The 23,122-nt window shown below is 50.6% G+C and overlaps 1 protein-coding gene across 1 annotated transcript; it reads right to left on the reverse strand.

The window, feature by feature from the left end:
- Positions 1-2,903: 2,903 nt before the first annotated feature.
- Positions 2,904-21,220, reverse strand: MORF4L1 (mortality factor 4 like 1). The gene is made up of 13 exons (XM_010159416.1): positions 21,160-21,220; positions 20,467-20,513; positions 19,176-19,243; positions 16,824-16,910; positions 16,036-16,116; positions 13,500-13,562; positions 8,502-8,527; positions 7,843-7,931; positions 6,773-6,874; positions 5,916-6,004; positions 4,584-4,756; positions 4,168-4,252; positions 2,904-3,157 (listed from the first exon to the last, which is right to left on the reverse strand). The coding sequence occupies exons 1-13, from the start codon at positions 21,218-21,220 to the stop codon at positions 3,073-3,075; spliced, it is 1,056 nt and encodes a 351-aa protein (XP_010157718.1). The 3' UTR covers positions 2,904-3,072.
- Positions 21,221-23,122: the final 1,902 nt, after the last annotated feature.

The following is a 23,122-nucleotide window of genomic DNA, read 5'->3' on the forward strand; positions in this document are numbered from 1 at the left end:
CCATAACCACTGCGCATCGACAACCTCCTCCGTAGGATTTCCGATGTGTAAAAGCATTTTCTGCAGGAGAAACTTGGCCCATTAAGCTCCTCCAGTCTCGGTCACCCCCGGCATGTGCCGTGAGGGAGGCAGGGGCTCAGAACCAGACTTGTGGTGCCCCACTTGCAAAAGCCCCCCCCGCCCCTTCCAGGCCATCCGGCGTGGCTCCAGCACTCGGCACCCGAACACCTTTCCCTCTCTCCAGACACGGCTCAGCTCCTCCAGCGGCACAGCCCTGCCCAAGGCACACGAAGCTCCGGCCCCGTGAGCACACACAGCCTCTCCCCGGGGTCTGCATGAGCCAAGGGCTCCCAGTTCACCATCCACCTCTCCAGGTACATGAGACAGACGGACACTGGTGCAGCTCCACTCCCTCCCTCTATCCCGTATCAAGCTCAAGAGCCTCAGCTAAGGAGGGAGACGAGTCCCCACCGGTGCCTGGCCTCGGAGCTGCGAGGTCGCTGTGCCCCACAGCATTTGGGGCAGAGGGTGCTTTGAGCGGGTACAGGCAGGGGCTGTAACACGCTTCAGCGGCGCTTTAACCCCAAGCTCAGTGTGAAATTGCTGCTGGGAGGCAGAGGATTCACGCCTCAGGCCAGGTCCACCCTTCCCAGGCGGCAGCACCTGGCGCGTCCCCTCCCTGGGGATGCTGAGCACCCAGGAACAGAGCCCCATAACCTTCCACTCCTGAGCACCCAGGAGCAGACCCCCGTAACCTTCCTGAGCACCCAGCAGCAGAGCCCCGTAACCTTCCGCTCCTGCGGCCAAAACAGCCCCTACCCGAAAGGCCCTGGGCCAGGGCTGCAGTGCTCCCAAAACTGCCCGCTGCCCTGCACGGTAACCCAGTGCGCCGCAGGCGAACACGCCGGGGAAGGAGGGATAATTCCCATGGATCCAGCCCAGCAGCAGTGGAGGGGGAAGCACACGAGGCTCCCTCCGTACAAGAGGGAAACATCTGCGACCCTCCCTGGGGTCCAGGCCTTGCCCAAGGGGCCTGCGGGCTGGTGCTGCCCCCGACTCCCTCTCCCACCCTCACAGTGGTCCGTCCTGTGCTTGGAATTCCAGCGAGCTACCAGGGAGCTGCCCAGGGAAGCACCAAGGGATCACCAGAAGACCCGCACGGGTCTCAGGTACAAACGCTGTGCCAGGAGCGCGCAGGCAGCACGAGGCGGTTCTCGCTCTCGGGGACGTTTGGCCAAGGATAAACCCATCGCTCAGACCCTGAGCACGATCCTGGCTCTAGGGCCGGGGTAGCACGTCCCGAGCAGTAGCTCATTGGCCTCAAAGCTGTTCATTAAACAGCAGGAGGTCACAGGGATTGCAAGCAGGGCAGCAAGCGGAGCAGGAGCAGGGCAGGCATCTTCTCCAGTTTCCATGGCAACTTCCACTCACATCGTTGCTCGATATTGCTCTTTGCCGTTTAGGAGATCCCTGCAGCTCCTCTCCACAGCTCACGATGGTTTGTGCTCCGGAAAAACCATCCCTCACCCAGCACCGCCCCAGACCAACCAGAATCCCAGTGTGCGCTTCGGAACAGAGGGACAGACAGAAACACACTGAACTGGATCCCAATCCAGGGACCCACCTCAGGAGACGCCCACGGGGAGTTTGGGCCGGTTTACGCCTGCCAGGGCCCTCCCATCCCAGGAGGGTGCACCCCTCTGGGGAAGCAGGTGGGGCATGGATCATCCCACCAGCACCCTCCGCAGACCCCGGTGCTGCGCGGTAACGCCTCCGGTTCAAGCCGGGTGCTCTGCCTAGGAGCAGCTACACAGCCTGTAGCCAAGCCATGGAATCGTGGATTCAGCGATTTGTGTTGGAAGGGACCTTGACAACCATCCAGTTGTAGGAAAAGCGGCGGCAGCCGCACAGGACAGACCCCCACCACCGCCCGCACGGGACAGCCCCCCTCAGCCGCTGTCGGGGCTCAGAGCGAACCGCGGCCTTCGCAGAGAGGGTGCGCGAGCTCCCTCCTGCCCAGCAGCGCTCGTCCGCCTCCCTACCACAGCTCTGCTGCGGGATCGAGACAGGAAGGGGCACAGGGAGTGCCAACACCTGCCTGGAAGCCACTAGAAACAGTGACCTGAGTGAGGGGGCAGCTCACAGGCCCCTTCACCCGTTAAGATGCTGCTGTGCCTGTAGAACCCAGTTAGAAGAGGGAGGTGACAGACAGGAGCCAGGCGATGGGCGCTGCGGCGCTCCGGCTCTTCCTACAGCGTTGTAGGAATTCCATAGGCAGTGAGGTGAGGCCGCACGATCGCTACACACGGGCTATGGAACCATCCTAGAGCAGCAGAATCCCCTCACCCCCCTGGGCCTTAACTGGTCCTTAAGGGGAAGCCCAGCAGCGCCAAGCTAGTTCTCTGCAGCACCTCACCGCCCCGGGAGCTCAGGGAGTGACAGAGGCAAACACCGATCAGAAGCAGCACCCGAGATTAAAAAAGTTTATTTGAAGACTTGTAAAACGGCTCTGTGGGACCAGACACTACGATGTGACAACACGCTTCCCTATGGTTAGGATATAAAAAAAAGTCACAGTCCTTCACTACCTACCAACAGCAAACAGCCACGGAGCAAACAGCGTATTCCCAACACCACAAAAGGAAAAGGGGTTCGACAGCCGGACTGACCAACAGCACCAACACGGGGCGATCGCCATCCCCGCCGCTCCGAGCCCACGCGCCGCTACCACACGACAAAGCGGGTTAGTGACGCCAACTGTGGGAACAGGCCCGCGAGCACGGAGGAGCTCGGAGAAGGAAACACCGCAACGCATTCCATTTTACATTCCATGGATGCAACAAGAGCAGCAAGCCAGACACACCAAAGAGATCCCGCTGAACCCCAAGTTTCCGTTTCGGGACAAGAAAGCAGAACTCGCAAAGGCCAGCTCCGTGTCACACACACAACTTGGCTCACTTGACGTTTACACGACTTGTGCAAGGGACGTGTGCAAGAGGTGAAGAACAAGACGTGGCAGTGGACAGTGTATCAAGGATCCAGCTAATCGTGTCACTGCGGAGCAGCGCGGTGCTACACCGCCTTCCGATGGTACTCCGGGGGAGCCACTTCGTAGTCGCTGGCGCTGAACAGCGCGGAGGAATTCTTTGCTAAATACCTGTGAAAACCAACAAAAACATTAAAGTTACCTGCTTACCTAAAGCATCCGCGGCTGAGCGTCACGTGAGTGACTTCAGGTGTTTGCCGAGACCATAAAAAATGATTTTAGGAGTAGAAAACCAACATGGATCTACTGAAGAGTCAGCTGAGTAAAGGATAAAGGAAACATTTAGATAGTAGGAAGGAATTCTTCCCGCAGAGGGTGGGAGCACTGGGACAGGTTCCCAGAGAAGCTGTGGATGCCCCATCCCTGGGAGTGTCCAAGGCCAGGCTGGATGAGGCTTGGAGCACCCTGGGCTATGGAAGGTGTCCCTGCCCATGGCAGGGGCTGGGACTGGGGGGGCTTTGAGGTCCCTTCCCACCCAAACCATTCCATGATTCCCTGATTCCAGGCACCCCCTGGAGAGAAGCTCCTGTGTTACAGGAGTTGCATTATCCGACCGACGCTCCGGCCTGCTGCCGATAAACGGAGGCAGCAGAACCCCCCCCAGATGTTTGTGGGGTGGGGAACCAGAATCCAATGGCCACAACTTCCTGATGCGTCTGTGAACATGAGAGAATTCTGGCGTGGCTCTTGCTCCCACTTCTGTTCCTAATTCTGGCTTCGCAGTTTTTACTAACGTCCTCAGAGTTTTTAACATTTGCCCAACCAGTGAGTAACTGTGGTGTAGTGTTTGCTCTAGTTGTCATCTGCTCTCTTTAGCAGCCACAAGCAAACGCTGAAGCGTTTATTTTGAAACAAGCGGCAAACCCGGATGGTTTACAAGCAGACTGACACCTGGGCACAGGTCTAAACACAACCACCCCGGTGTAACTGGGGAGGAGCGACAGCTCCTCGCAGGCTGCTGTACAGAGGGGTCTGAGAAAGCTTCACCACAACCTGGAGATGCCACACACCAGCCCAGGGTAACACCGCGTGTCCTGCAGCAGCTGTCCACGGAACGCGGCCACATTCCGACAGCCCGTGCGCAACTCACTTTCTCACGGAAAGGCTGAAGAAGTACTTACTTTAAGAAGTCATGCAAATAGTTTAACAGCAAAGCCAGACTCTTCTCATCAAGAGGAGTGTAAGCAAGCATAGCTCCAATCCGTACTGTTTCAAAAGAAGTAGCACTTGTTAGTGAGAAACAACAACTTTTAGACTGCACTTCTGCACTCATTAAGCCTTATGTGGCGTATAAAGCAGCCCAGGAACCTATTCCTCTGTATAGAAGCTCACCTACAACATCTAGACAGTTGAAAATCCATTTCCATTCCAAATCCCTGAGCAGCTCTGAACATTTTAGGTGCGTGGAGTAAGGAAAGAATGAAACCACGTTTCATACTGCTTGTCAAATTCCTGCAGCTCACGCCCACCAAGACTCGAGAGGAACAGGAAGCACTTGAATTCTTTGGCTGCTCTTCCGCCTCCAGGTCATACTCACCGAACAACCTCAGCAGGTGTGGGGCCCCGTAGACTTGGGACATTGGAGCATCTGGGTGATCCGCTAGAATTTCAGCATACTGGGGTCTCTCAAACTTGTACAGCAGCTGAGTTCCCAGCATGACATTGAAGTACTCTTTAATTCCAGCCACAACTTCGTTGACTGCATACTCCCTGGGAAAGAGGGAACACGTGCAAGCCTTGTTCTAGCAATGGGATGGGCACAGGGAGGGACTTGGTGAGTCCTTCAACATCGTAAAGATCCTTTACGAGCCTTCAGATTTTTCAAGGAACTTTGGAGCCCTTAAAGCGGACCCTGCAGGGAGCGATGCATTTCAACACCTCCTTTACAAACGGACTGTTCTGAACTCAGAATTTAGGCAAACCGAGGAAAGCCCTGCTTTTAGTCACCCACTCAAAGCAACTAACCCCCAGGGCAGTCCTTTCAGAGCAACGGCGAGTGCTTCTGAGGACACCTGCCAGCTCCCGTGTTTCCCACCAAAGCTGAAAACTGTCAGTTTAAGAGTACAGCACTAAGTAACCAGCTGACTCCTGCCAAGAGAGGGACAGCCACCCAGTATTTCAGGCAACTGAGCCTTTCTAACCAGGGCTCTCAGCACCGTGCTCACGCAGACCACCGACTTCACAGCTGTAAACACACAGGCATCGGCAGCGACCCCGCAAACCTGAAGTATAACCCTCGCTCCACCCTGCGAGCAGCTCGGACCCGACATTAGGACAGCCACATAAGAGTGTTAGAACACCCCGACAAACCCACAACGTGCTTCCCCTCGACCGGAAGCAAATCACCTGACACGTCTCATTTCACTCCCATTAAGAGGACGCTCACTCACGGGTAAACGTCTTGTTTGTTGTCGGGGCCCGACTGCTGGGGTAACCACACCGAAGAGTCTGCAAAGCTGCCACCTCGAGGTAATTAGCTCTGCCCGTCTGGTTCCTTTCGAAGTCATCACCTAGCTCCCCGTCCCCCACCTGCTCACCTGCCAGGCAGCTCCTCCAACAAGCTTGTTCAGCTCAGACACTCAGCGCCACCAAATTTATTCACCCCGTGCCAACAGCCTGGGGTGGAGAGCCATTCCCTTGGCTTCTATCAGCTTCCCTCAGGAGGAGGCTTAGGGCAACTGGGGGAGCAGAAACTGTGTTCCTGAATTACCTCCTCAGAGACTTCTAAAGTCCTCCATCACCTCGGCCCTGGAATATGAAGCTGGACACAGGGCTGGGACAGGTTTAACAACCTCAAATGTCCCGTGAAAGACAAGTCCCACAGCAGGCGCAGAGGAAGCGTTTTGGGTGTGAAGTGAGCACCACTTACTTGTTATCAGTATTTCCTCGTGACTTTTTGTAGTTGGCATAATCCTCTAAAATGGAGTCAACATTCTTCTTGGCAGGAAGATAGAAGAGCTACAAGAGAAACAAAACTGAACAAATACACGTGGCCTGACTTAGGCAGTCATCTGTACCTGCGCGCCAAGTTTAAACCAGAGCATGCGGGTGGGTTCTGGAATCAAACAAACAGGTTAAGATGCCAAGTGTTACCAAAGAACACCCAACGGAGAGTTTTTCATACCAAGAAACCGTAACAGCGACTGCATCCACATCTCCAATTAACATTTGTGCTGCCCAACAGCAACCTGGTGATGAACTGCTCGAGTTCTTGCTGATGCGAGTGAGCAGCTTCCCACCAGAAAGAAGCCACGATTCAGTAACACATCTCACCAAAGTTTTATGCTTTAAAATAGAACGCACAGTTCCATTTACTGCGTCAGGAAGCTTTACGTGGATCCAGCCTGGCAGAAGTTAAGAATCACTACCCTAAGTGACAGCTGCTGTTGGGGCTCCAGAACAATGTCAGGTGCTCACAGGACTTGGCAGCGAGCGACATGTAAACAAGGCAGGAAGCAGCAAAATAAGCATCACATGATGTTCCTGCCCACCAACTCTCTACCCACTAACTGCACGGTTCAAAACCTACTGGCAGGCCAAGCCAGCACAAATTCACACACGACTGCTGAGGCACAGCCCTACTCACAGGTGACTTCGGTTAAAATCCAACTGGAATGGGAATGTCAAGCCAGCCGTCAGGCTGCTGTCAGGCTCCACAGAAGATTTCACTACACCGCACGGGAAGAAGATAGGAGCTTCTGCTTTTAGTGACCTCACTGTCCTTACCTGCTTTTGCCTGGTGATCAAGTCCCAGTCATCTACCAGCCATGGCTTCAGCTCTTCGGGGATTTTCACCTTGACTTCAACTCTGTTCATAAATGTTTCTTCCTACGAAAGGGTGAAGCCAGACCAATTACTTCAGACAGTTGTCCCAGCTAAGAGTCACCCGTATTCCTTGCTTGCACAACTGAAATCATAGAATCACAGACTGGTTTGGGTGGGAAGGGACCTTAAAGATCATCTAGTTCCAACCCCCCTGCCATGGGCAAGGACACCTTCCATAGCCCAGGTTGCTCCAAGCCTCATCCAGCCTGGCCTTGGATACTTCCAGGGATGGGACATCCCCAGCTTCTCTGGGAACCTGTCCCAGTGCCTCTCCCCACCCTCTGCAGGAAGAATTCCTTCCTGATATCCAATCTAAACCTCCTCACTTGCAATTTAAACCCGTTACCCCTTGTCCTGTCACTCCCTGCCCTTGTAAAAAGTCCCCCCCAGCTTCCTTGTAGCCCCTTCCGGTACTGGAAGGTGCTATAAGGTCTCCCCGGAGCCTTCTCTTCTCCGGGCTGAACAAGCCCAACTCCCTCAGCCTGTCCCCATAGCAGAGGGGCTCCAGCCCTCTGAGCATCTTTGTGGCCTCCTCTGGACTCGCTCCGACCAGTCTATATCCTTCTGATATTGGGGGCTCCACAGCTGGACGCAGCACTCCAGGTGGGGTCTCACCAGAGCAGAGGTGGAGAATCCCCTCCCTCGACCTGCTGGCCACACTTCTCTGGATCCAGCCCAGGATACGGTTGGCTTTCTGGGCTGCCAGCATACACGGCCGGCTCATGTTCAGCTTTTCATCCACCAGTACCCCAAGTGCAAATACACCACCCAACGGAGGGATTGGTACAGTAATTCCTGTAGGCTCCACAGGGAACAAGGAAATGCCTTGTTTCTTCGAGGCCACTTGGGAACCTCGGTGTTGCAAGCCGCAATGCTTCACACGGCCGTACTGCAGGACAAAGCGTTGCTGTGCTGAGCAAAGCAACCCTCCCCTTTCCATCAACAACCCTGCGAGGGAATCAAATACATACACTCTCAACCGTTGGATCTACTCGAGCCCTCTTCTTCCTGGGAGGCTGAGGAGTCTCACTGGTGCTGCTCCCTTCTCCAATTCCTGGAGCTGCACAGAGAAAAACAAGACACTGTGCTGCTAAGAAATACCAGTAAACAAGAGACTTAGGATTCAAAAGGAAGACTCAGATTTCGCTCAGGTCACCTTTTCACTGTTTTTTGGCTTGGTTTTAATTACTGCTTGTGTTCTGGAAGTTCCACATGCTTGTGGCAGTTAAACTGCTACATTTACACCTCTCTGAAGGTGGCGGTTTCTGCATGAAAACCCAACCAAGATGTCACTCTAACATTCTCCGGAAGAGTTTTTGGAACCAGCGCCTCAGTTGCGCAGATGCGTCACACCTCCACCTCACCGGGAGCCCAAGTTGTTACAGCACTTCAACAGCTCCTTGGGGCGAGCCCTCGGCTTTTCCTTTGCAAGAGGTCAGAACCTCGACCGATGGAAACACCAGGGAAGGGCCCCTTCCTCCCGATCCAGAGGAAGAGACGCCTGAAGTCCAGGAGGAACCACGCAGGGTGATGGGAAGTAAGCTCAGTAGAGGCAGATTTAAGCTGTTATTCCAGCTAAGAGTCCTTCCCTAAGGATATCCACTTACGTACAAAATAAAGGTGTACTTACTTTTCTGTTTGTTCTTTTTTGTTTTCCTGCAAGAAGAACACAAATTATTGCAAATATAGAGCTGTACTTCACCAATTGCAAGTAGAAAGCCAGAAAAGCTGCCCACACCGTTCCGAACGACGAGCGAGCGCTCAGCAGCCGACGAGCACGTGAGAGGCGTCAGGGGTGGTTTAGCACCGCAGTGCCATGACTGTGATTTTTCATTTAGCAGGTTATAACTCACCATTCTGGGGGGAAATCACTACCTTTGACCTACAACACCCTAGAAGGCACACCCAGAACACGTGTTTAGAACCTGAACTGACTGACCCAAGTAACATCTACAGACGTTTTGTACTTCCCGAGTGCTCCTGGAAAAGCGGATTTGTAGGTGTTTTATTTCTGCATTTCAGGAATCACTTCAGAGAGAATACGGGACAAGGAGGCAGAAGTGCTGGGAGTGATCGGCTAAATCTCAGTCAAGTGAATTAACTTCCAGCCCAGTGTTGACAGACCCCACGGATTTACCCCTACAGCTTTAGTAGCACCATCAGCATTAGATGCACGGATGGCCTACAACTCCATCACCAGCTTCTAGGGGAGATGGCTATTACACTTGCCACTTACTGGAAACATTTGGAGCAGTACTAAGTAGCCTTGTCCCCAGCAGTTATCTTCCTCCAAATGCTTCTCTCACTGTTTCCAATTTACACACTTCCCTAAAACCTCTATCCTCAGCCTTTATTTTTATCTCAAATGTATTGCTGTAGTTCCAAAAATTTGAGACACCTGAAACAATGCACATGACATGCAAATACTCAGAGAGGTGGAGAGTATCAACAACAAAATTAAACTGGCCTAGCGGGTATTTTTGTTATTACCTGAACTTTGTATATTTGCTAACTGTTTTCAGAAGATTTTAATTAGGAGTACTACCAGTCATGGTTCAGTTTGCTCACTATTAATAGGAGTCCAGTTAAACCTCTCAAAAATGTGTGTAGATAAGACTGTAGCAGCACAAGATTATTTCCCTGGAAATTCACCACTATCTCAAGCGACTCTTGCACTCAGGCTGGGCTGACCAGGGTTTATCTGGGCCAGGAAGTCGGCAGAGTTTCTAGGAAGAGTAAGGCTTTTTTCAAGCTTCAAGTCATAAATAAGCATTAGACTTAAACTGTGGGCAGAACAAAGACCAGCCCTCTGCAGGAAGAAGGAAGAATTGGCAAGTTAAGTCACTGATAAGGGACTCAAGAGAAAGTCTTTTCTTCTAAGCCCAGAGCAAACAGGGAGGAGGAACAGGGAGTTCTTTCCAGAATTCCAATCACAAGATGAAAGTGTTCAGCATTAGCCTAGCAGCAGAGTTTTAGAAGTGGGACAGACAATATGAAGTACTGCAAGCACCGCAATGAAGACAGAAAACCACATCTGTGTTACTGAGGCAGCGTCCAGCATAAGCCATCCCAGGCATTTGCTCCTGCTCTCCCACCTCATTCCTTGAAATGCGAGGAATCAGGAAGTCCCAGTCATATGCCTCTGCTTCAAGCCAAAGCAGCCACCTGCTTGCAAAGTCTAAGAGACAAATCCGAGTTAGGGAAAAGAGAGCTAAGGTTAGAGACAGAACACCCGCACTCGGCCGGTTTTTGAAGCCGGTGGAGCAGGCTGGCTGTAGCACCGCTCCTGGCGAAGGCAGCTGTGCCACGCACCGTGCTGCTGTGCGTGGGCCGAAGCGCGCGGAGAGCTCCAGATTCCAGAGGAAGATGCAGCACCCGTACCGCAGAGGTTACAGACACGGAGAGCGGTTGTAGCCTGAGATGAGCAGCACATCTCCAAACCAGATTCCAAGAATCAGACCAGGCAGACTCATTGAGACACAGAGCCCAAGAACACCACGCGCGTTCCTCAGGACGGCGGGTAGCGCCCTCCCGCAAGGACACTGCCGGACGGAAGCAGCGTGAGAGCTTCCACCAACTCCTCCCTACGCAGGGAGAGCAGCCCAGCTACTGTTCCTCATCCACGCCGTTCTGTCAGCTGGCATTTTTCACCGAGACCTGGCAATGAGACGGAAGAGCAGCATGGAAGCGTCAAGAAATCCCCTGTGGAGATAGTTTGAATGAGAAGACTGAACAGACAGGCAAGGTGCTACAGATCCTGCAGCTCAAACCTGAAGGCTGCACCCCCTGTAGTCAACATTAGCTCCCCGAAGCAGGTCAGTTCTGGCAAGGAGCTAACCGTCACAGGGATTTACTTTAGCAGAACACGCAGCTACGGGAAGAATGTTGAAGTGTTAGGGATTAAAATGTGAGACTGAATGAGACAGCTAAAAATAAGTGAACTACCGACAAAACAATCTGAAATGATGCTGAAACAAGACAATCTGTAGAAGAGAGTATTACAGGCTACAGAACAGCTCACAACAATGAACTGCTGTGTCAAAGGGGACAGACCGAGGGAAAATAAACAGTCCGTGCCACAAGAGCTCAATACTGAACTTCCAATCTCAGCATCCAAGCCAGGACTGTGCCCACGACCAGAGGGTGAGCTATAGAGGACGCCACAGAAGACAGACCTCCTGAAGGGCTGCACTGGACCTTTCCACAGGCATTCACCGGAGGGAGGATCATCAAGCGTGGCAGGGAACCCTAGTTACCACCCCAAGCAGCCAGCAGCCTTTGCAGAGGGGCTGGTGTTAGCGCTCAGAGCTAGGCTGCAGCATCTCCTGGGACGTGGCTAGAGAACTGCTAGTACAAAATAAAAAACAGAGTTCACACAGACAAGTGACATCAGGGAAAAAACAAGAGTTTGAAGACTGACTTACTCCACAGCAGTTAGGAGTGGTGGACAGTAACAAGTATTTCACTTTTCCCAAATCCACGTGCCTTCTAAAGGGACTGAGAGGTCTGTTGGAACCTCCCGACAATAGCTGGTTAAGGCTGAGAGCAGAGAGCGAAGGCAGCCACCACACCGTCTCAGGCATTTGAGTTCAGTGGTTTGTAAGCGCCAGAGAAAGGAGATGAGGTGGCAGTTAACTGTCAAAGCAACAGTCACAACTAAGCTATAGGAAATCAAAGTCTCTGCTAATACAAGGTGACCAGTAATTAAAAAATTAAGAGATTTGAGTGTGAAAAGTCAGTCTGTTGGACACAAGTACAAAGTCAGCCACCACTGCTCAAGCAGCTCGGTCGCTAACTTAGCTGCGAGACGCAGTTCACCATTAAACCATCCAACAGCATCAGCAAAAGGATAAAAACCGACATCAGGTTAAACACATACCTCTCCTGCGCCTGGTTCGGCAACCTCAGCTCAGCAGGCACACAATAAAGCCAGGAGAGGTAAGAGGACAGGGTAGTTGGTAGTGTACAACAGCTTCTGTACCAGGAGTAAGCAGGCAGAGAGGGGCCTTAAGTGCCAACAGGGCAGGAAGAAGAGGGGAAGTGTGGTGAAGGCATCACTGGCAATAGAAGGTGAAGTTTGGAGAACTCAATCTTTCCTCAAGATGGATGAAAGACCAAAAAACCAAAGCAGCAGATGCTAAAAAAAGACAGGAGGAGTCATCCTCTTCCCTCCCCTCTTCTACAAGCTGACACAAGATGATGGGGATGCCAGAAGGTTCAGAAGTTTAGATCTAAACTAAGACAGTCCTACAAAGGGTTATTAAACCCCTCGCACGAAGTCCCTTCGTTACAGGCTGCAAGAAGCAAGCGGGGTGTGTCTGGGGGAGAACAGCCCTCTGGACCTGACCTAAGCACATGTTACCATCGGGCAGCAGAGGAGGTTCGGAAAATCTCCGGCTGAGCCGGTGTAGCCATTCCAGCGCCGTTATAGACCCAGACAACTGGCACGTAGGCCGCGACATGCCGCCTGACATTCAGGGGACTCCAAGTAGCTTGTGAGAGCGCTATTAGCTGTGCCAAAGAGAGCAGAGGGTGCCAGGGGAGACGTGCAGCAAGAGCATGTGCTCTGAGTAACGTTCAGATTAGAACAGGGCATCTATCAGAGGGAAAGCACAGTAACTCCCGAGCTGAGATACTGCTTGGGAGAGCCCCTCTGATGAGACGGCTTGCATGTGTATCATTTAAAACCAGGCCACTCTCAGTTTGGTCATTCAGCACCGCATCTTCCCTCCAGAACACTCGCAGTTGCCCTTCTCCTTTTCCAAGCACCCCTTAACTGAGTGTTTACTGATTTTTCTGCAAGTCAATCAATCGTATTGGGCCCATCAAGGTAGCATCAACCCTCAGAAGCTGGAATTCCGCAGAGGTACGTATACACCACTCTGGAGAAACCAGTCTCTGTAGCGTCGTATTTCATTTTTGGCAACCTGCTAAACATACAAGATGTAGCTCTATGACAGCTGATAGTTGCCGTAAGATGAGTAATTGCTTTAAAAACAAAGTATATAAAACCTGCATTTCATGCATATTTCTGTTTGATCAAATAAATTGCTTACAGATAGTATCAAAAGCCTTTTGACCCAGTTGCTGCAGTTTACAGAAACAGTTATTCTCAGTCTCAGGCCAGCAATAAACACACAGCACACGAGGGAGCAAGTTCACTCGTCACATTTCTAACGCCGTCTATCGTAGCCTTGGTCCAAGGCTCAGGGAAGAGACAGTGCAGTTTGTTACTGGTTTCCCGGAAGCAGAATTCCAGGCTACAGCGAGCATGCAGAGCAACTGTAGCCCTCGGGAACTATCCCATTTCTAAAAAAATCTGGAGTCAGTTGTCCTCCACTTCCTTTTAACCGTGGGACACACTGAATGCGTTTGGCTGCTCACAGCACACCCTAGCCCAGCCGGAAAGGCAGGCGTTTCAGAGAAACTAAACGCTGGTGGTCCACACCGGCCTTCAAAGAGCAACCAGAACGACACGCTGCGGTACTTACAATCGTTACCTGAACTGCTACCAAGCTTACATTCTTACAGCTGAGGACTTTAAGGGTCTCTAAAGGAAGTCTACGAAAGCAAGGAGGTCTGGATTTCAGGATGAAAATCCTGGTTTGACAATCCATCCTTAACTCACCGCGTCGATATTGTAGGGGTCTCCAAACAGCAAACAGTATGCGCTCCATCTCGTCTGAAAAATCTAGGCACAATGGGGGTTGAGTTAAGGAAAGAATGTCAGACCTAGTGTTGAGCCTTAAAGAGAATCTATTTAAGATTCAAAAATTTACCTTTTTACCAGCATATTACAGTCTTACTGAACATTCCTGGAGGAGAAGTTGTGCTCAGATTGTTATTTCCTTTCCATTATTGTTTGGCTAGCTGAAGATTAAGTATCGAAATACAAGTTACCTTTCCCTCTGTTCAATCCTCCAGGAATGCTACAAAAGGTAAATTTTGAGGCCCAAATAGGTTGACAGTGTTACCCTTTCAGAGTAGTTGCATGACCAGTCTCGCCCCCTCCCCACCATCAGTACTTCATGTAACTGCAATGATTTAACACCAGAGAACAATCCACACGTTCAATTTTGGAACTGCAGTTTGAGATTTTTTTCAGAAGCCATCTTGCCTTTAGCTGTGAGCAGCAGTAGTTTGGTCAATAATACATCAGTATCACCACCCTGCATCACTGCTAGAGTAAGTGAGAGCATTGCCTCTCCCTCAGCCTTCAAATAGGGAAGAAAGATAGGGAGACTTTGTTGAAAAGAAGCACAGGTCTGATTTAAAGGATGCATTGGATGCTGGTACCAACTAGAGACTAGGAGCAAGATCAGTGCAACGAGCATATGGGACCCTGTTATTTATAACACTCACAATCCAAGACTGCTGTTCTAATGACAAGAGTTTTCCTTCTTCCCCTTCATAACTCAAAATCCACCATCATGGAATTCTAATCAACGTGAAACACAGGTTTCGGAGACTCGGCTCACTGCCCGGTCTGCTGCGCTGGAAACATCCACCCATCTCGGGAGAGCGACGACAGCAAAAGGCAAAGCCACTCCCTTTCCCCCGCTGGTTTCTACCAGAGAGTAAAGACAGACCTGGTAACATGCTTTTGAGCTCGAGAGATACACAGAGGCTAAAGATGAAGCAATCCTTGCTGTGTGGGTCTCCCTTGGATGCAACATTAGGTGTGGTTGAGAGGATTAAGGCAGTTAACATTTTGCATTTACTCAGCCGGAGAGCTCAACTCACCCCACTACAACCAGCCTGAACGACCAAGATGACTAAAGCTGAGAGTATGGGGAACCTACTCCTGAAGTTACTATTGGTATGCTCTCTGTAGTGCAAATCCTGGACATTTGGAATAGAGTCATCACTACCTGTGACAGGGTTACACATCAAATTAATGCTGCTCCCTCTGACTCGGGTGTGACAACCCCTTAAGCAGCTGCATTAGTAATGGTCATAATTGAGATCTGCTTTAATCAGATTTTCATGGCATTCATTAAGCACTCTCTAATCAGAGATTTGGGTTTTTTTTCCACCCCCAAACAAAGACAAACAGGGGACTAGCTCCCTGGCCGAGGTCTGCCTGGAGAACACCAAACCGAGGGTGGTAGAGCACCTCAACCTACAGCAACAGACCGCAGGGGAGCACGCGCGCAGCATCTCGCCAGGCCCATCGGGCTCCCCACGGCGCAGACCAAGAGCCAACTTACAGCCTTGGCTAGGTTTTGGCCAATCCCACAGTGAAGCCTGCGCTCGGGATCTAGAGCGAAACCAAACACCCTACTACCGCTGCACTTCTCAGATCAACCACACTGATTTCACAACGAAGTCACTCCTAAATGAGACATGAAATCGGGGCCTGCTGCCAAACATATCGGGAACCGATGTCATTTCAGCATCTTTCCTCATGAGGACCAGAATCATAAATGAAGTCAGGAGTTCAAAACATCACATTGGTAGTGACCATCTTCGTAACGAAGTGCAGTACTACTCCAAACAGAAGAGCTTCACGGCACACGAGCAAAGCAGCCGCGCTGTACCGACTGCAGGAGAATAAACACCCCACCACACAAGCCTGTTCTAGAGAACAAACAGGATGGAATGAAAGAAATCTGACAGTTACGCCCTGAAATTGCTTTCTCTAGTAAGCGCCTGAGCTTGCTTCTGGTCTCTTAAGATAGAAAACCATTTTTAATAGCATCTGCTTTTAGTTTTGTCCAAACAGCGAAACAAAGGCTCCCCAATCGCAGTTTCAGGAACTGCACAGCAAGGCGTTAGGGACTTGTTCAGAAGTGCTTGGGAGAGCCGTAGAGCTCCACGCAGAAACCCGTTCCACCGGGACACACGAGCCTTAAGAGGCCTCGCCACCTTTTGAGTGTCAGTTCACCAACTCGGGAGGAACGGAGCACAAGGAAGTACAGAGTGCCAGCGGCGACTCGGTACCCTGATTCGGTGAACACGGCACAGCGCAAGGCGGCGGTTCTCATGAACTACTCCAAAGGTGAAACACAACTTTGCGGCTCCTCTCCAAGGCAGCGTCGTTGAGCCTGCAGAACTGCCCCGAGGAATACTTACAGGTGGACAGCAAAACTGACAAGCAAAAGTTTGGGAGGTTGTTTTGGGGGTGGGTTCTTTTGGTTTATTTTAACTAAAAAGCTTCTTACACTTCAACATTTTTCTGCTGCAGACCAGAAGTCTTCTTGCCCGGCGCAGCACCTCTCATCTTTCCCTCTGCATACTGTTCCCTTTAAAGAGATGAAATTCAGAAATACGGCTTTAATGGAAGCTCCTTTTCGCTCAAAAGAGGCCAGGTTACACAAAACATTTGGAGAATGTCTAGTGAACAGCTCTGTGAATCACTGTGTGTCACGAGCAGGAAAAAACTCAACTCCCTATCAAGAAGATTTAGGCTTTTTCATACAACACTTAGCTGCATGGACACCCACTTCCTCCCCCTTCCACCACCCTTCTTATTCCGAATCACATGGAGGCAGCACACCGCTTCTCAAAAACATAAACCGACTTCTCCGTAAAAGCGGTTCTATTCGAGAGAAACAAGACTAGCATTCACGAAAATAGAAGTATCCGTGGGCATCCTAAGCTGCCCGAGGAGATCCTCGCTGCTTACAATGTACTTTACGGATACTGCACACGGATCATTTTTAACCGCCCATTTCCAGACTTCAGGATGTAGCTGCAGTTAGTCAGGCTGCCTCCCCTCTCCTTAACACCTCAAGTCACCGTTTTCAAGCCCAGTTTAGCAGTTTGCTCTTCCTGAGCTGCTGGAGGACAGAGACCAGCATGCCTCTAAGCCGAAGCTTCTCAGGAATAAACAAACATGGAAACACCTCTGAAGGCTTTTATTTTTTAAACTCACTAACTTTCCTTATGTACAGTGTTTGGATTGAAGCCCTGTAAAAAAAGTTATTTACTAACAAGGACTCCTACTTACTGATTGGCCTTCTGAAGTTCTTTTTGCTTCTGCAAATTGGTATCCACGTATTTGAGCACTCTGCTTTCTGGAACCCATTCATCCCAGCTGGAAAAAAACAAAGATACCAGACGATCATTCAAAACCCTTACAGAACTGCATTTTACACAAAACAGTCAATTAAAAGAACGTCACAGAATTTGAGACCGAATTCTGCTTTTGTGTCCAGGCCTGGACTGGCACAGCTGAAGTGTAAATTACCACACGCTTTCCCCACTGACTGAAGGTGTCATGATTGTTCTAGGGAAGTGTAACCCTCAGTCACTTCCAAAGAGCTTCCCAAACTCAAAGGATGGGCAATTTCAGAGGGAGGGGACTGTCTTTAAATTAAAAGCATCATCTCAGCAAAACAAGTATTTTCTACACTTACTAAGTTACGGGACACCTGTGGCCATAACTGTATTACGAAGCAAGTTTCCTTAATCTATTCCAACATTTCATAGGTTAACAAATTCAGCAATAAGATCTTACTGTAGGAAGAAGAGCTCTGATTTCTGTCTGTGAAGGAAACCAAGATGGCATGAATATTTGAAGAATCTGAAGTGAACGATTTAAGAGAACAGGTGTTGGGGAAATTGCCATTACGAGCAAGAATTCCACTTTGACAAAGAGTGGATAATCTGAGCAATCTGACAATTTATTTCAAGTAAAACACATTAAAAGTGGCCGAGTTATTCTAAAGTACCTAAGTTAAAGCTCTTTCTGCAGAGAGCTCTGGGTCATTTTCACTTCACAGCAATAGCTGCCAGTCTTGGAATATCGAAGTGGCAAAACCAATGCTACTACAGGAGGCCAAGGTCTTCAAGAGCGGTACGACACTGCAAGCTTAGCATCCAAAAGTTAGAGGAACGCACGTCCAGCTGTACACATTCCAAGACTATGCTTTTAGGACAGTGCTTTGGGCAGATATTTGAACCACTTATCTTAATCCTGCCTGTACAGCTGCAAGAGACCTTCCAAAGCGCCATATAACTGTGCGGCACGTTGTACTGTATGTTGCAGAAACTTTCTGGGGATCCTAACTGTTGATATTTGCAAAAAACCAACCATTAAGGAGTGGAGCAATTAGTGAGTAACAACGGAGCGTAATTATAGAAACCAAAGTGAAGGAGTCGCATTGCCCCAGCTGACGAGATCTTGCAGCAACGCCACTTTTAATGTGGTTAATGGGAAGCTTGAAGGCAAAAAACTCAAGCAGCGCAAGCGAGAAAAGCAGGAGCCACGGCATCACTTAGGGCACCCCTCCACGACAAACAAGAAGTATCGGATTTACGCTGCCTCGTCAACATGCAGCAGCCACGCAAGAGCCACTCACAGTCCCCGCAACTGAAAACGCGTGTGGTCGATTTGGCAGGGAGGCGCGCGGATGCATTAGCACAGTTACGCGTTAAAACACGAGGTTCAGCTTTTAGTCACGCCAGGGAGATCAAGATAGTGGTGACTAAGAGGCTTCACTGGAGTCAGCAGCTCTGAAATGAAACAAACCCAAAGGAAAGGGGAACAGTGCTCTCTGGGAGACGTGTGGAGCCTGGAGAGCTAAAGCTTTTAATCACTAAAAAACCCTTCACTTCTCCCAAATTCAAAGCCGAGCGACAGAACAGATTCAAATGAAAGAATAAAAGGACAGGTAGACAAATGCAATAATCTCATGGCAGCATTCCCCTTTAACAGGCTGAACATTCATTTCACGGAGATGTCTTTATTCTTCAGGAACCTCCCACCTAGAATCCCACATTTTTGCAGGAGAAAGTTCCTCTAACTTGCCCTCTGCAAGCGAGGCAGGAGCTGAAGCAGAGGCTGAGCCTGCTCCTGTGAAGGACTACAGCAGCCAGCCCCCCCATTCTGAACGCAGCCGTCACTAGGGCTTGCTTCTCCCAACGCTCGCTGCCAAACGTGGTATCAAAGCGTCGGACGCCGAGTATCCGAGGAGAGAGTTTTGCTCCACCTCAGTAGGGGTTGCCTCTCCTACCTACACATAACAAGGAAGTTTTTGTACTAAGTATTTCTGCCAGGGAGGAATTACAGGAGCTATTTTCAAGCCTGAACAAACAGAACGCTACAAAGCGCTCCCGTCAGGCCGCTGACACCCTGAGCCAGTCTGTGTATTCCACCCAAGCACTGAGGAAAAGGGGCGGTTAGGCAATGTTTTCTTTGTGTTACTATAAATCATTGGCTTACGCCTGAAGATCTTTGAGGTGGCTTTCAGCAACAATCCCCTCACAACAGGGAGGTGGCAGTGCTAGCCCATCTAGCTCACATTCAAACCGACAGAGCTGAAAACAAAACACTGCTTTCATTTTATGCAATACTTACTTTTTATTCCAACCACTGTAATGGATGAAGTATTTCACTTGCTTGTCCTTTATGGCAACCTTTACACACTGGAACAGAGAAGAAAGTTCAGTCAGTACCACTGAGAACAGATGTGAATGGTAGCTCAAGTTCCCACATCTACGTAACAGAGAAACGTAGCCAGAGACACGGAGCACGGAGAAGCACGCTGCTGTGGCAGCTCCGCGCTCCTTACTTGACCAAAGAACTAAGACTGCTGCACAGACACATCTCTTCCCACAAAACCAGAAGCCTCAATTCCTCTCTGTAGCAGCCCCTGAGTAGGGGCCAGCGAGACAATACGGAGCATGCATTCGCAAGGAACTTGTCCCCCAGCTCTAGAGCAAGGGAGAGAACAGAGGAGAATCACCGAAGGGAAAATGTTTCAGACGAGCACGTCCCCTGTCAACACTCCGGACGTTATTTTAGCCTTGGAACGGCTATTTCCTGATAGCAGGAAAAGAACTGTCACGTATTTCTCACTGCCTCCCTGCTACCACCTCTCTGTCAGCATTTCTGACACTAAACCTAACGGATTTAAATCCGGTGAGCGTGCCCCAGGAATTTGTGTAGCTCTTCCAACTCACACAGCTACAGAAGCCCTTTGTTGCAGCTCCAGAGGAAGTGGAAACAGGCAGTTAGGTTAGGATCGACACCTTTGGTAAAACAGACGGCACGGCAGCGACATCTGCTTAAGGCCCACGGGCAAAGCCCATCCCTGGAAGCGCGGCAGCAGAGGCCGGCAGCCCAAGCGGTGCGGATACTCCTCCGGTCACAGACTCGCAACGCACGGCTGCAGCGGTTAAACAGCCAGAACCGAGAATGCCACTCCCTTCGTGGCCTCCATCCAGCCCTGGATTCTGCGGTGCTGGCCCATTCGAAGAGCCCTGGTTGTACTCTGCCACCTGCACCACTGAGGCAGCTCAAACTGCAGCTCACCTACAGCTCACGCAGCACCACCAGCACCCAGTCCCACGGCACAAACGCTCTCCCGTGTCCTGGGAACGTGGGTATGTCACGTGCCCAACGCCAAGACCACCCGGCCTGGAGCAGTTTGCCAGAAGAGCTGCACTGAACCACTGGGTTTCTGAAGCTTTTTTACTGTGGAGCACCAGGATGTAAAACTCATTAATTTAATATATTATCAGGTTTGCCTTCCTTTTCGTTTCTGTCCTTAATCCTCTCTAGTGAGGCACAGCAGGTAAACTAATACAATTCCCCATTTTTTGGGGCACGGTCAGCACCGCCTGCAGCAACAAACAACCGCACATACCTTTGCTTCATAAAGGAGAGGTCCATGAAAACAAAGCACTCGTTCACCTGGAAGAAAGTTGCAGATAAACATCTTAGAACATGACCAGTGTGCCGTTTCTGTAAAATACACATCATCAGGCACAACACAGAACGAACCCAGTGCCAGCCCCAAGAGAAACTCAAAGGCAGATCCTGATTCGAGAAGCAGGCTGGCGTTGGAGCAGCAAATTCACCCTCGTAAAAAGGAGGAGCAGAGCTCCGATTGTTCAGGCCGCGAAGCACATTCCCAGGCACCACCCTGAAGAGCCTCCTGCCAAGGACAGCCGCACGAGAGCCATGTCCCAGCCTGCCCAGGGCTTTACCGGGCTGGTGACCTCCGCAAACTGGCACCAGAACTTGCACTGCTGCCTCCCGGTCCAGCCGGCTCAAGCGACAGACATCCCCGCGTCCTGCCCCAAGGCTGGCGCAGAGAGCTCCTTCAAAGCCTTGAATTTCAGGCGCAGGCACCAAAACACGGGCTCGATCCAATTGGATTACCTCAGCGGTAAGCAAGTAGAACTCCTCCTGTAAGGGATTGTTTTAGTCTCCAGGGCATTGCACTTGGATTCACAGCAGGAAACGAGCTCTCATGAGGTGTCACCGCCACATCTTAAGCTCCCGACACAAATGAAAGCAAGCGTCCCTAGCCCTCCCGTTCCTGCAGGAAGCAGACCCCCGGGTATTTCTGGTTCAATGAAGTCAGGAAGAGAGAGACCCTGACATTGTTTCCCCATCCGACCTGTGGGACAGGAGAATGCCACGTTTGTGCAACAGCAAGAAAAATCGTTCTCTTTGTGGTTTTTAAGTAGGAAGAGCTTAAGTAGGAAGCGCGTGTTCTTCGGCCCGGTTCTTTTTCCCCTCCACGGCAAGGTCTCATTGTGCGGTTACGCTGTGGGAATTGGGATGTACTTAACACAGGATATCTTAGTACAGATGTTTCCTCCTTGAAAGCTGCAGCACCTCACCGTTTGAGAGCTGAGCTGCGTAATACGCTCCAGGGTGGAGCGCACATCCAGTTCTTCCCTCCGTTTCCAGAGCTTAAGGGACAGAGGAGAGCTGCGAGAGTCACCGCGCAGGCTCTGCAGTGCACGCAGGCAGGTATTTATTCAGCTCCCAGGCCCGGATGCATTCTTCCTTGCGAGCAGCTCTGGAACGACTAGGGTGGGGGAAGGACCACTTCCCCGGTTTAACAGTACCCACCACTGTAAATTCTACTCTACTCCTCAAAGCCACTTTCTGCACATTCAAGTGATAAGTCCAGTCAGTGGTACCTTGTACCATTAGCTCCGACTGTCCTGAATCCTGTTCAGTTCTGGCTTTATCTGCCTCTCTACCCCAGACACGCAATGTGACATTAATTAAGCTCCTAACGAGGTGGGCTCTGAACAGACACTCACTCTGCAAACAGAAATTGCATGTCCCCACCCCTCTTATTTTGCGAAGGGGCAGAGCAGCTCTCCCACTCCTTCCCCAAATGCTTCTGGCCAGGTCAGTGCAGTTACAGTTTGTCACGCAGCTGGTGACAAACGACCCAATTTTGCTCGAAGCAGCTGCAGGAGGATTCAGACACTGTTGGGAGACAAGCAGATAAGGCAACAGCCTCTCCAACCAGCATGGTTAGTGTCGCATGTCACCCCACACATCCAGACTCCAACCGAACAGGATACAACTACAAATTTACTATTTAATTCCTACGTTGACTAGGAGGAACTGCTCACATTTTACCATTTATTACCCAAGCCGTAGGATGCCGTGCTCTCCATAAAGCTGAAATAAGTATTCACAGTAAAGTCTAAGAACACAAAACTAGGTCAGAAGTGTACTTCAACTTGTAAAATGCTTCTGTGTATCAAGATAGGAAAAGGTTTAGGAAGGTTCTCAGAAGTGCCCACTTTGAGACACTCAAGTACTTTTAAATAAAAGCAAGAAAATTTCTTTATAATCAGGATTAACGATGAGAGGTTACATTATTACCCTCATGCGTCATAGCGCTCCCAGAAAACACGTCTCTCGTTAGGGAAGGTCTTTCTAGGCTTACCAATGGTATTTATTTTTAAAAAAACATAACACGAATCTCAGTTTTGCAGAAAGGGCTCCTCCACTTCCATGATAACCTCATGCGCTCTCGCTCCTCCCCAGCCGACCGCAGACCTGCACAGGGCCTCTCCTCGAGCCTCTCCTGCACACTGCGGCGAGAACACCCACGCCATACCCCAGTCTGCAGAGCAGCTCTTCAGCTGAAAGAGCTGGTAGCAAATCCTCTCGGCACATGCCCTGCTAACAGCCCTCAACGCCAAGCTGCAGGGAGTGCTTCTGCTGCTCGCGAGTGGCTGACGCCAGGCCAGCACACTGCTCAGGCATCGGTCAGGCTCCCAACGGGCACCTCTGCGTGCGAGGAAAAGCTTGGGGGAGTCAGAATCCAACTGCCCACTCCCCCAAAGTGTTTCACATGCAGAGTATTCCCCGAAACAAGAGGTTCTCAGTATGCGAATTGGGGATACAACTACCGATGAAGTCTTCCCGCTCCTTAGCATCTTCAGAACAGAATCTCATCAGCAGAAGACAAAAAGCTGCCTTGAGCAACTCAGAAGCTGAATCTGACAACTGAGACTTCAGCATTTGCTTTTAAAAAAAAA

This window comes from Eurypyga helias, unplaced genomic scaffold (assembly GCF_000690775.1).
Source record: "Eurypyga helias isolate BGI_N326 unplaced genomic scaffold, ASM69077v1 scaffold33619, whole genome shotgun sequence".
NCBI lineage: Eukaryota > Metazoa > Chordata > Aves > Eurypygiformes > Eurypygidae > Eurypyga > Eurypyga helias.